The sequence below is a fragment of the Papio anubis genome, chromosome 3, assembly GCF_008728515.1.
Source record: "Papio anubis isolate 15944 chromosome 3, Panubis1.0, whole genome shotgun sequence".
Taxonomy (NCBI): domain Eukaryota; kingdom Metazoa; phylum Chordata; class Mammalia; order Primates; family Cercopithecidae; genus Papio; species Papio anubis.
In genome coordinates, this window is record NC_044978.1 from 6,055,813 (window position 1) to 6,068,133 (window position 12,321).

Here is a 12,321-nt window from a genome sequence, read left to right on the forward strand (position 1 = left end):
GAGCTCTTCAGTAGGTGTGTCTGAGAATAACATCGTTTGCTAAAATAAAGGGTATGCTTATGGTCACCAAAGAATGGCATGAGTATAGCCAGGCACGGTGGCTCACGCCTATAATCCTAGCACTTTGGGAGGCTGAGGTGGCTGGATCACCTGAGGTGAGGAGTTTGAGACCAGCCTGGCCAACATGGCAAAATCCCGTCTCTACTAAAAATACAAAAATTAGCTGGGCGTGGTGGTGCACACCTATAATCCCAGCTACTAGGGAGGCCGAGGCAGGAGAATTGCTTGAAACTGGGAGGCGGATGTTGCAGTAAGCTGATATCGAACCACTGCACTCCAGCCTGGGCAACAGAATGAGCACAGTGAGACTCTGTCTCAAAAAAAAAAAAAAAAAGAATGGCAGGAGTGTCACTCATTAGAAACGTTTCAGAACAAATCTGTAAGTGTAAAAAAGTGTATGTAAGAATACTGGGACAATAAAATAATATAAGAATTTGTTTCCTTATATAACTGAATGCTTTTACTTAGCATTCATTCATAATGCTTTAGCTAGAGAAGATTCAGTCCTGTGGGGTGAATCCACATGGCATGAAAAAATGAGGAGACGAGATTTCTATTTGGTTATCACATATTTGTTCGACAATCTCTAATCACTAATGCTGCATGTACACAACCGCCCTGAAAAAAACCATCACTGCTATTTATCCGCTCTACCATTAAATAATGCAACCCACGTCTAACTTTTAAACTGAGTTGGGACACTTTGGGTGCTTTTTCTGAATTTTAAGGCCAAGTGAGGAGGCTTCAGAAGGGTATTTGCTGGGACTGCATGGACCCTCCCCATTAAAAGGTGAGCTTCACTTGTCTACTTGCTGTCCTTTCCTTAAAAGCACTCCCTCTCTCATTACAACACCAACATGGAAATCACAGCTTGGAATTCTTCACAGTTATTATTTCAGAGTATCAACTGGGGGGCTTTTTATATTCTGGGTGGAAATGTAACACGGGCCATGAAAGAAATGACAGAATTTGAACAAAAATAATGAATCTCCAAGTAATGTGAAGACATTCTGAAAAACATGAAGAGCCATGCTCTGTAAAACCTCTTCATTCATTAAACAAGCTCAAAATAAAAGATACAGACAGACAAGCAGATCTGAAAGAGAACATGTTTATTTACATCACTATTTCCTTTTTACAATTCCTCCACCTTTCAAATAATAAAATTTTCCAGGAAATCAGGTAGTTTTAAATTACTAAGCTATTTTAACGAATACAATTTTCACCCTATGATTTTTATTTACATGAGTTTGCAAGAGTTTTAAATAGTTCTTTTGAAACTGCACAATATAACCAAAAGGTCTGACTCAGACCCTGCATCTTTTCCAAAAACTTTTAGTCTATGAAATTATGTTTATAATAAAATCCTTGCAGTTTGGATCTTTTCAGATGAGGATTTTATTAACACCTCTAAAATATGAACCTGCTTCATAAATGATCCATATTTTGGCTGCAAGCTGAACCTATTTGACATTTTTTGATACTAAGCAAAGATATTTTTGATACCTTAATTAAACTGCTTTGATTAAAACTTTCTGGAAGTTTTCCCTATCAGTCATGCAACTCCCTATATTGTTGTGTATGTATTCTGCGTACACACTGAATTTATGAGAATAGATTATTTCCGGTCTGGCCAGTTCTGAAAGAGACACATAGGGGATTCGGAAATTTATGGCACAGGCATTGGTGCATCTACTCTCTTTGTCCAGTCATACTTGGGATGCTGAATTTTCCTGATATTATACATGCAAATCACTTACTTTTGATAGAATTTACCATTCATCAAATGACTTTCAACAATAACAATGGTCTGACATCCTTTCATGTCATATTGAGATTTCAAATATTTATTAGAGAAACTGTAAGACAGATTTTCCTAATATTTTCAAAGTATGGTTCCTCTGAATAGTTGGTATAACATCCATTAAAAAATAGAAAAGATTAACTTTTTACCATGATCAAAGCTAGAGTTCACAGTGGAACACCTGTATAGCTCTGCCCCACGTCTCTGTAACAACAGCCAAGGGCCCGTCTTGAACATCATGCAGCAGCAATAGAGGTATCATCCATGAGTCGACCCTGTGGCTTTAAAGTGGGAAAACAAAGTGGGTTTACAAAGTTACAATATAACAAAAGCTCTATTAACTGGAAGGATTTTGAAATTCTTGAAACTGTTTTACAGAAACAGAATAAGCGAGTGTAAGCATCAAAATAAAAATGGTTATGTGGTGATTCTCCTCCTCTCACCCCAACTCTTTCTTTCTTCACTTGCACCTGGGGATGGCCACGGCACAGGCTGGGAGCTGCCCTCTCCCGCAGCCATCACCAGCTGACTCTGCACTTCCACCCGCCCAATCCTCTTCGGTCAGTACTTCTCTTTCAACCCTGCGTTCCAGCAGCTACTGCCAAGCCATCTCCCACTGACGGCATGTGGAATGGAACCTTGTTTATCATTCCTGCTTAACTGATAGTTTTATTCTCTCCCTCTTGCTCAGGGCCCTCCTACGTCTCAAGGTTTAAGCAGGCCCAGAGCCTGAGCTGACAGGTAAGTTCCTTTTGGGGACTCAAGGTTGCCTAATATCCTGTTTGAGAAAAAGTTTCTGCAGTGAACTCCAACGCATGCTGTGAGGATAAAAGCGGCAGATAAAAACAAAAACTGCCCTATCTCTAAGATCACTGATTGAAAGAATTTAAAACATCACATCAGAAAAGTCAAGACTAAGAATGAATAAAAGGTATCATAACTGTTTTTAGCTGTAAAATTTCTGGCAGGTTAACAACATCCCAGAGGGATATCTAGCAGCTGAAAGAATAAAATTCTTACAAATAATTTTATTTTATTTTACAGATATACAATAGCAGACCTTTGTGGGGAAAGCAGGAGAAAGATGATCAGGAAATGAAACAGAAGAGTGTTCACAATCAGAAGTGATTTGCTATGCTTTCAGCAGAAAGACTCTGAGGAATTCCTGAGGCGGTGAAGACAGCACTCCTCTTTCAGTGTGTTGCTGCTGTGGTTGTTCAGATGTATATAGGGGTGTGTGTGTGTGTGTGTGTGTGTGTGTACATACATACATAAACACAGTTAAGTATAGCTTCCAGACATTCACGGCAGGAACGGAGTGAGTGAAATAGGTTCCCAATCCTTGATTCTTGACTATTTTTTTAGTACGGATAGAAGCTGCTCAATTTTAGAAACAAAATCATGGCTCAAGCTAGTGAAATCCCTGCCAAATGTAGCTTTTACAAGCAGGAGCAAAACATGAGTGCATCATACATTAGAAAACCAAAGTCTTTTATTCAAAGGAAGAAGAGTATGGATTCAACCTTGCCTAGGATGTCACTGTCCGCTATGGCAGCCACTAGACACATTTAGCTATTGAGCACTTGAAGAGCAGCAGTGTAACCAAGTACATTTAATTTAAACTGATCTCAATAGCCACATGTGGCTAGCAGCTATACTGGACAGCACAGCTCTGAAGTTTAATACAGGTGCACTGGGACCTAAAGTTTTAGTCAGTGATTGTCCAATAAGTGGGAAAGGGTAATCCTCAGCCACCGTCCTTAGTGTGACAAATAAAACAAAATTGTAGACATTTATGGCATACAACATGATGTTCTGAAATATGTACACTATATATACACTGTGGAATGGCAATTTTTTTTTTTTTTTGAGACAGAGTCTCACTCTGTTGCCCAGGCTGGAGTGCAATGGCACGGTCTCGGCTCACTGCAACCTCTGCCTTCCAGGTTCAAGCAATTCTCCTGCCTTGGCCTCCCAAGTAGCTGGGATTGCAGGGGCCCGCCGCCACACACAGCTAATTTTTGTATTTTTAGTAGAGACAGGGTTTCACCATGTTAACTAGGCTGATCTCGAACTCCTGACCTCAGGTGATCCGCCCGCCTTTGCCTCCCAAAGTGCTGGGATTACAGGCATGAGCCACCACGCCCGGCCAAAATTTTTTAATTATAAGTTTTCCTAACTGATAAAAGAGCTGGCTCTGCAGAGTCCAGTCAATTTTGGCAGCAGTCAAGTTGCTAAAAGGTGGTACTTGTACTGAGAAAAGGGATCCCTGCAGTTAAAAAGGGCATGCGAGTTATGTTAAAACTTAAAAATGTTTATTTTCTAGAACCTTTCCTTGTGAATTTAAACACTACCCAGAAGAGGTTTACCTTGAGAGAAAATCAAAAGACTGAACTAGCATTAGTTGGGATTAGGTTTGGGTTTCCTGATCAACAGAGAAAGGAATGAAAGCAATTAATTGATGGAATCAAAAATCTCTCCTTTTCAAATCAGAATTCTTTCTGAGCCTCTTTCATTGTCCCTAACATAATCACTTCCAGATAACTGTGTATCTGGAATCAAAGAGATTTAACAGCAAGACTCCAGGTTTTAAAAGTATCATCATTTTTTTAAATGCTCGTGTTCGTAAAGCACCTTCAGTTCTTTGGATGAAAGGTGCTATATTCCCTTGGTGTAAATGAGTAAAAAGATTATAAAAAGAAAAAAAAAATTCTCTCCTTTTCAATATTCGTTACTCTAGTATTTCAAACAAGCTATTTCTGTGCAGCTAGAATATGATCAAGTCTACGTCTAAAGGATTCAAAGTACTTCTAACTTTAAAAATAGCAAACTTCAAAAAGTCAAACAGCTAAAGGGACATGACAGAGGCCACTTGTTCCCCCCGTTCCCCACCCAGTCATGAGACTCCTCCCCTGCCCTGCAGAGTGACTTCACCATGGGAGTGTGCGGCCAGTGGAAGCATCAGACTGAAGGGATCCAGTGAAAACGTTCACAAAGTCACTGTTTAAACACAAGGAGATCCAAAATTACGAGATTTTTCTTTTACAATTTATTTATTTTGAGACAGAGTCTCGCTCTGTCGCCCAGGCTGGAGTGCAGTGGCGCAATCTCCACTCACTGCAAGCTCCGCCTCCCCAGTTCACGCCATTCTCCTGCCTCAGCCTCCCGAGTAGCTGGGACTACAGGCATGCGCCACCACGTCCGGCTGATTTTCTGTATTTTTAGTAGAGACGGGGTTTCACAGTGTTCGCCAGGATGGCCTCGATCTCCTGACCTCGTGATCCTCCCACCTCCCAAAGTGCTGGGATTACAGGTATGAGCCACCGCGCCCAGCCTCTTTTACAATTTAAAAGTATGGTGTGGAATAGGAGCTTGGGAGGGTTGTTTTTATACAGATAGAAAAAACTCTGTATAAAACTCTGGAAATATAAAAGCTGGCAGAGTACGGAGAATATATTAACAGATAATTTACCAAATCCTGGATTATATAAACAAGGAATGGTTCCCCTGAACTTGCATAAGACAGACACAAAAAAGGAAGTAGTGAGCAATATAAACTGTCATTTCAAATGAGGGTAGAAACTTAAAAGAGGGCACAGAGCAGTGACATATATTCATGTATATGTATATTCATGTATATGTATATTCATGTATATGTATGTTAGAGGGACACCAGAAGCATGTGATGGGATGGCTCTTATTTAGGTATCAGGGAGGGACAATCAGAGGTGGACTGCTGAACTAAATGAACCACTCATCCCTCCAATCCACTCTCTTACACACTGCCCATCCTACGTATGCTTTTATTGTAGGAACCTGGAAATTGTGTAATTTAAAAAAACAACAACAACATTAAATCAGTGTATACTTTCTGAGAGATGGTCATTTTCAGAAGAGAGCTAAATCCAGTATTACACAGTTACAGGGAATCAGGAAAGTTTAAGAATATTTAAAGTCAATTCATTTTGATGAAAGACTAGTTACAAACAAATTACAATTTTAAAGCATACTTTACTAAGCCAAAGAGAAAATATGCTTAAGGATATTATAAAGATAAATCATTATTTACCTAAGGAAATACAAATCTTTGAAATTAGATTCTATAAAAAGCAACTTTATAGAAATGAATAGCAATACTGCCAAATACATAGAATAGAAGGCAAAACTATCACTGTTGGTCTCAAAATACTGTTCAGTGAAGTGTACATGAAAAAGAAGTCGGTTTGTTTTTAAGATTTTGAATTTAAAAAGCAGAAAAATTTTAAGCTTTACCTTGACAAAAATACTGGTAGGAATAAAACGCCTGAGCAGCTGATTTGTGAAGTTAGGAAATCTAAGCAAGTTGATGTTGAGAGACGGCAGCTGCTGGTATCCAGCCATCAGAGGATAGAAATTATATAGCATTTCCTGCTCCGTGCCGGGGAGGATACGTAATCGAATCTGCATCATAAAAAGTCACAGAGAAAGATAATCAAATAGACATATGTGCAATATCTATATGTTGTTATCCTCAATTATTTACAAAAGATTGGATAACCAAATCCTTCTAGTGAAATATTCACTCTCTCCTAGTCCACCTTCCAAACAGATTCCAAAGTGTAGGGCTGAATTAGTATGAGTTGAGGACATGGCAGACAGGAAATGTGTAAAAAACACATGCATGATTTCTGTTTCTACCACCTGCAACAGTAACTTGTACCTCCTAAAGAATGAGAGCTACTCAGGAGGCTGGAGGCAGGAGAATGGAAGGTGGAACCCAGGCATGGAGCCAGAAAAGAGCCCAGATCAGACCACTGCACTCCAGCCTGGCGCTACAAAGCTGAGACTCACCTGGCAACAAAAAAAAAAAAAAAAAAAAAAAAAAAAAAAAAAAAAGAATGAGAGCACTAGGCATAATTAACATTTTCTTTTGTCTAGTCAGACGGGAGGTCACAATATTAAGGGGATAATTTGTAGAAGTGTCTACTTGTAGACATTATGCCAATATAAGACAAATTAGTTCTTTCTAATCTATTTAGTTGTTTCTGTTTTCTTTTAAGGATTTTACCTTTGTGTTAAGTAACTGCAGGAGGAAAAAAAAGACATTTTGAAAATTTCTGACAATACTTTAAGGAAGTACACAAACTGGTAAGATTTTAGCATCTTTATATTTCCTACTATTTATAAAAGTGAACACCTGGAAAAAATCAAGACACTCAAGAAAAAAGCTTACTCATTTGTAAATATGATAGCTGGTATATTTAATACTGTATATTATAAATATAAAACAGTACCTGAACATACAGCATATTTGCATATTTCATATAAACTTCTATTTTGCGTTTAACAACAAGCACAGCACTCAGAATGCGCAGAGCAGCTCATTAGTCAGGGTGGACACTTCCAGGCGTTAAGACACATCTGTTCTCTAATTATGCCCTTGTTCGTTACAAAGTATGTCCTGACTTTGGAGGGGCATCTCTGCTATCCCTCTGACAGCGGAAGACTGGACTCCCACTGAAGCATAGTTTTGCCTGGGTGTTTTGTTCGCTCATTTAAAAACCCGATGAACTTTTCCAACTCTGATTTGACTGAATGAATAAAAAAGTCTAGGTAATTTAAAGTATAGAAACAAAATTGTATCTAAACACACCAAAGGTTAAGTATAGTCTATGCAAAATCAAAATTTCTACAAAACTTCACTGACAGAAAAATGGACTGTTAGTATTAGTACAGTGAAGTCTCCAGGCCTCACACTGACACACACACACACACACACACTCATCAGTAATAAAGGGTATTAGTACAGTGAAGTCTCCAGGCCTCACACTGACACACACACACACACACTCATCAGTAATAAGGGGACATCTTTAAGTTTTTCAGAAATTATAACATATTATAATACAGTCCAAGGATTTGTGGACTTTTGTTTTATAAGAACCCACATGTCTGATCTCAATGATGTCACAAGGGTAACCCACCTTTATAGGTAGCTGTACTTAAGGTGCTTAAAAATTCACTATTACCAAAAAACGGGGGCCATAGTCAGCTTTACTCAGTTCATTCATAAAAACTAAAGGTACAGCTCTCCGTCTCCTCGCCGCAGTTTTGTGTCAACATAAACACCACAGGATATGACCTGTACCTGTTTGAGACCTGAGAACATGAAGGCATCACTGGGCTCCACAGAAATTTCCACATCTTGAACGAAGTCGGTCTTATTCTGTAGGTGATACTTGACAGGTAAGGACTCTCTGACACGCCCAAATGACGGCAGATCTACAGAGAAAGATGACACATTTCTCTTGGTTTCAAAAATAGCTCACCACTTATGGCTTCGTTTTGTAAATGAATCTCATTCTACGGACATAGTATCATTTAAATTAATGGTGTTACTGTACTCTCGCCAGATAAGACAATTCTTTGATCGGACAACAGCAATAGGACTATGATAAAACAGGCTAAGGAAATAAGTATCCTTCAAAAAATGACTGGCCCAGACAGGGTCCTGGCTATCAGGAACTGAATTATATTTTAGGGATCATTTTTTAAATCCATAAAAGATTTCCCAAAATACTAATCATGGTTCCTAAACTAGAATAAGCAAAAGCTGTGTTTTAGTGAAGTTGTAAGTAAAACTTCATTCATTCGTTTGTGGATACACTGTTGTTTGGGGTGTGTGTGTGTGTGTGTGTGTGTGTGTTCTGGCAGTTCTGCCGTTTCATTTTTCCTAGGATACAAAAGTATGGAATGCTTCCTGAATCTGAGTGTCATCCTTGCACGGGGCCATGCTAATCTCTGCACCATTCCCATTCTAACATATATGCTACTGGTGAGCACTACACCCAGGTTTTGTAAATTAGAGACATCAGGATAACCAAACAGTTGATAAAGGGAAGTTTCTCTTGATAAAGTATTCCAGTAAAGAAAGAATGATGGACAGATACTACCTGCCTCCTAGTGGGAGCACATACCATTAACTATGAAGCATTCTTGCCAAAAACTTGACCCTGCAGCTGATCAAGCCTACAGACAGGCTGCCAATTCATAGGGACAGAGAAACATCGAAAAATAACACCATGTAATCTGCAAAATCCAGGCCATGGGAAACTCTATAGGACAAATAACTTAATTTCTTCAGCAAGGAAGACATAGGGGGAGGGAGAAGGACAGAGTGGTAGAGAAAGTGGTACTGGAAGAGGTGATGGAGGGGTTCATGGTCAAGGGGGAGAGGAGAAAGGGCATGGGGGAGGGAGAGATAGCTTACCAGCCTATATATAGGTTATAGCTGTATAGTATAAGACTTATCCATCAATTACAGTGTATAGACCTCAAAATAAACTGAAAAACCATCCAGAGTTAACTAGGAAAATTTCAACACTGGAATTTGATGACATTAAGACACTACTGCTAATTTTTAAAGTTGTGATAATGGTACTGTCATTATATATTTTAAAATAGCTATTATTTTTAAGTCAGGCATATGAAAGTATTTAGGGCTTGAAATGGTATCTGGGATTTGTTTCAAAATAACAGGGGTAGGAGGAGTGTGTAGAAGTAGAGATGAAACAAGACTGGCCATAACCTACTTTTACAAATGTTGAAAAACTTTCATAATAGAATGTTAAAATAACTAAACTCTTAGAAGTTAAAATAACTATTGTTACTGGGTCCTTCTTATCAAGTAAAATTTGAATTCCGCTACCTGCATTTACATGGAGAGGGATATTTTCCACAATCACATGTGGCAGAGTGATGACAGTTCTGATGACAGGGATGTTCTCCATTGCTGAGGTCCTGTGGCAGAAGAGGTCATCTTTTTAAACTCACATTTTATGAAAGAAGCTCATCAAAAACAGGAAACGTGTATTCAACAACTAGTTTCAAAGGAACTATGTTACTTATCCATTTCCCAAAACATTATTATTATCATTATTACTATTATTATTTTGAGATGGGAGTCTCACTCTGTCGCCCAGGCTGGAGTGCAGTGGCGCGATCTTGGCTCACTGCAAGCTCCACCTCCCACGTTCCTGCCATTCTCCTGTCTCAGCCTCCCGAGTAGCTGGGACTACAGAAGCCGCCACCACACCCGGCTAATTTTCTTTTTTCTTTTGTGTTTATAGTAGAGACGGTGTTTCACCGTGTTAGCCAGGATGGTCTCGATCTCCTGACCTCGTGATCTGCCCACCTCGGCCTCCCAAAGTGCTGGGATTACAGGCATGAACCACCGCTCCTGGCCTTTTTTTTTTTTTTTTTTTGAGACAGTCTCGCTCTCTCACCCAGGCTGGAGTGCAATGGTTCAATCTTGGCTCACTGCAACCTCTGCCTCCTGGGCTCAAGTGATTCTCCTGCCTCAGCCTCCTGAGTAACTGGGATTACATGTAGGAGCATGCCACCACGCCCAGCTAATTCATGTATTTTTAGCAGAGATGAGGTTTTGCCATGTTGGCCAGGCTGGTCTCAAACTCCTGACCTCAGGTGATCCACAAGCCTCAGCCTCCCAAAGTGCTGGGATTATAGGCGTGAGCCACTGCACCTGGCCTCCCAAAACATTATTAATGGAAACAGTTTTGTGAAGTTAAGAACTTTTAAAATCACACTTCTGAATATTTCCAATTAACAAACTGTTATAACCCAGGGCTGCTGTGTGTTACCAGCGGGGGTAAGTCAGGAGGTGTGTGAGACTGTCAATCATGATGCACACCATTTAATACAGTGTTTTGGTAGCAAGGCTTTCTCAATTCAGGAACAATTCAGTGATTTAAATTATGACATAAATTCCTTAACTCACTGAGGAAGGTTTACAGGCGGGCCCCAGACCACTCTGAAGAGCACTGTTGTAACTCACTACAAGTATATGGTAGAAACTGAAGAACTAAAAGTATTTTACTATCAACAAACATAGTGCTGCTCCAATATTTATGGAGCTGAAGTAATATCATGAAACTGTTAAATATTTTCCCTGTGGAACAGTTAAAGTGGGAACTACAGGGGTGGTGCCAGGGAAATCCCTTGTGAGTCTAAGGGTGGAGCAGCTGACATGACGTGCAAACTATCACAGAGCAAAAGCAACAGGCAAAGCATCTAAGCCTTCATCAATAATAAATGAATATATCTCTGTGATAATACTGTAGTATGATGGAATAATTCAGCAGTGCCTTTAAAATGCTGTTTTGACACCTACAAACAAATAAATAAAACTAAACATCAATATGGTAAATTCAGGAATGGGGAAAAGACAAGTTTATTTACTTCTCAATAAAATTACCTATTTCTCCATTCTTAAAAAGTTTCTGCTTTGGTTTCTAACATGGTAAATATTTATGCATATAACTCACATAAATAAGCTGTTTAGGGTTCTCAATGATTTTTCAAAGTGTAAAGGTGTCTTGAGACCAAAAAGTTTGAGAACTGCTGCCCTACAGTTGTCTTTTTATTTTCTGCCTTTGTCAGGTTTAGGTATGGGTGCTCTTCACGAACAAACCCAGGGAATTTTCCTTCTTGTTCTATGCTTTGCATATAATGTATAACATGAAAACAATAAATCATACCATGTAATTACATATACTAAACATATACTCTTTGAAGGTAATTTCATGAATTTCCTCCAGTTACTGGGTTTTTAGGTTAAAAAATTTTCCCTTAGTCAATTTTGATAATTTATAACTTTTCTGTGACAGCCATAACATTCAGATCTTCCACTCATTATTCTGAGTTGTATAAACATTCCCTTAAAACTAATATCTGCCAGGTGCGGTGGCTCACATCTATAATCTCAGCACTTTGGGAGGCTGAGGCAGGTGGATCACAAGGTCAGGAGATCGAGACCATCCTGGCTAACACGGTGAAACCCCATCTCCACTAAAAATACAAAAAATTAGCTAGGTGTGGTAGTGGGCGCTTGTAGTCCCAGCTACTAGGGAGGCTGATGCAGGAGAATGGCATGAACCCGGGAGGCGGAGCTTCCAGTAAGCAGAGATTGCACCCACTGCACTCCAGCCTGGATGACGGAGTGACACTCCGTCTCACAAAAAAAACAAAAACAAAAACAAAAACAAAAACTACTGGCCGGGCGCGGTGGCTCAAGCCTGTAATCCCAGCACTTTGGGAGGACGAGGCGGGTGGATCACAAGGTCAGGAGATTGAGACTATCCCGGCTAAATAATACAGTGAAACCCTGCCTCACTTAAAAATACAAAAAAATTAGCCAGGCATGGTGATGCATGCCTATAGTCCCAGCTTCACGAGGAGGCTGAGGCAGGATGAATGGTGTGAATCCAGGAGGCATGAGTTTGCAGTGAGCCCATAGATGGCGCCCACTGCACTCCAGCAGCCTGCCACAGAGCTTGAGACTCTGTCTCAAAAAAAAAAAACAAGAAACAAAAACTAGTATCTTCTGACTCCTTTCTCATTTTTCTCATTTTATTCTGTTTTAAAATTTCTGAAAATAACTAGGCCACACCAAGAGGATA

At 39.6% G+C, this 12,321-nt stretch overlaps 1 protein-coding gene and 1 pseudogene across 3 annotated transcripts in view; both read right to left on the minus strand.

The window, feature by feature from the left end:
- Positions 1-1,155: 1,155 nt before the first annotated feature.
- Positions 1,156-12,321, minus strand: part of TRAPPC11 (trafficking protein particle complex 11) — a 53,828-nt gene continuing 42,662 nt past the window's right edge. For 2 of the 3 annotated variants that reach the window (XM_021938965.2, XM_009207932.4), the window contains exons 27-30: positions 9,552-9,643; positions 7,992-8,125; positions 6,137-6,304; positions 1,158-2,145 (exon numbers count right to left, since the gene is read on the minus strand). In XM_021938965.2, coding sequence (XP_021794657.1) covers positions 2,101-2,145; positions 6,137-6,304; positions 7,992-8,125; positions 9,552-9,643 — 439 coding nt within the window. In that variant the 3' untranslated portion in view covers positions 1,158-2,100. Of the gene's footprint in view, positions 2,146-6,136; positions 6,305-7,991; positions 8,126-9,551; positions 9,644-12,321 lie in introns of all 3 variants that reach the window. The other variant, XM_009207933.4, reaches the window with a different exon arrangement.
- LOC116274288 lies at positions 8,586-8,686 on the minus strand (annotated as a pseudogene).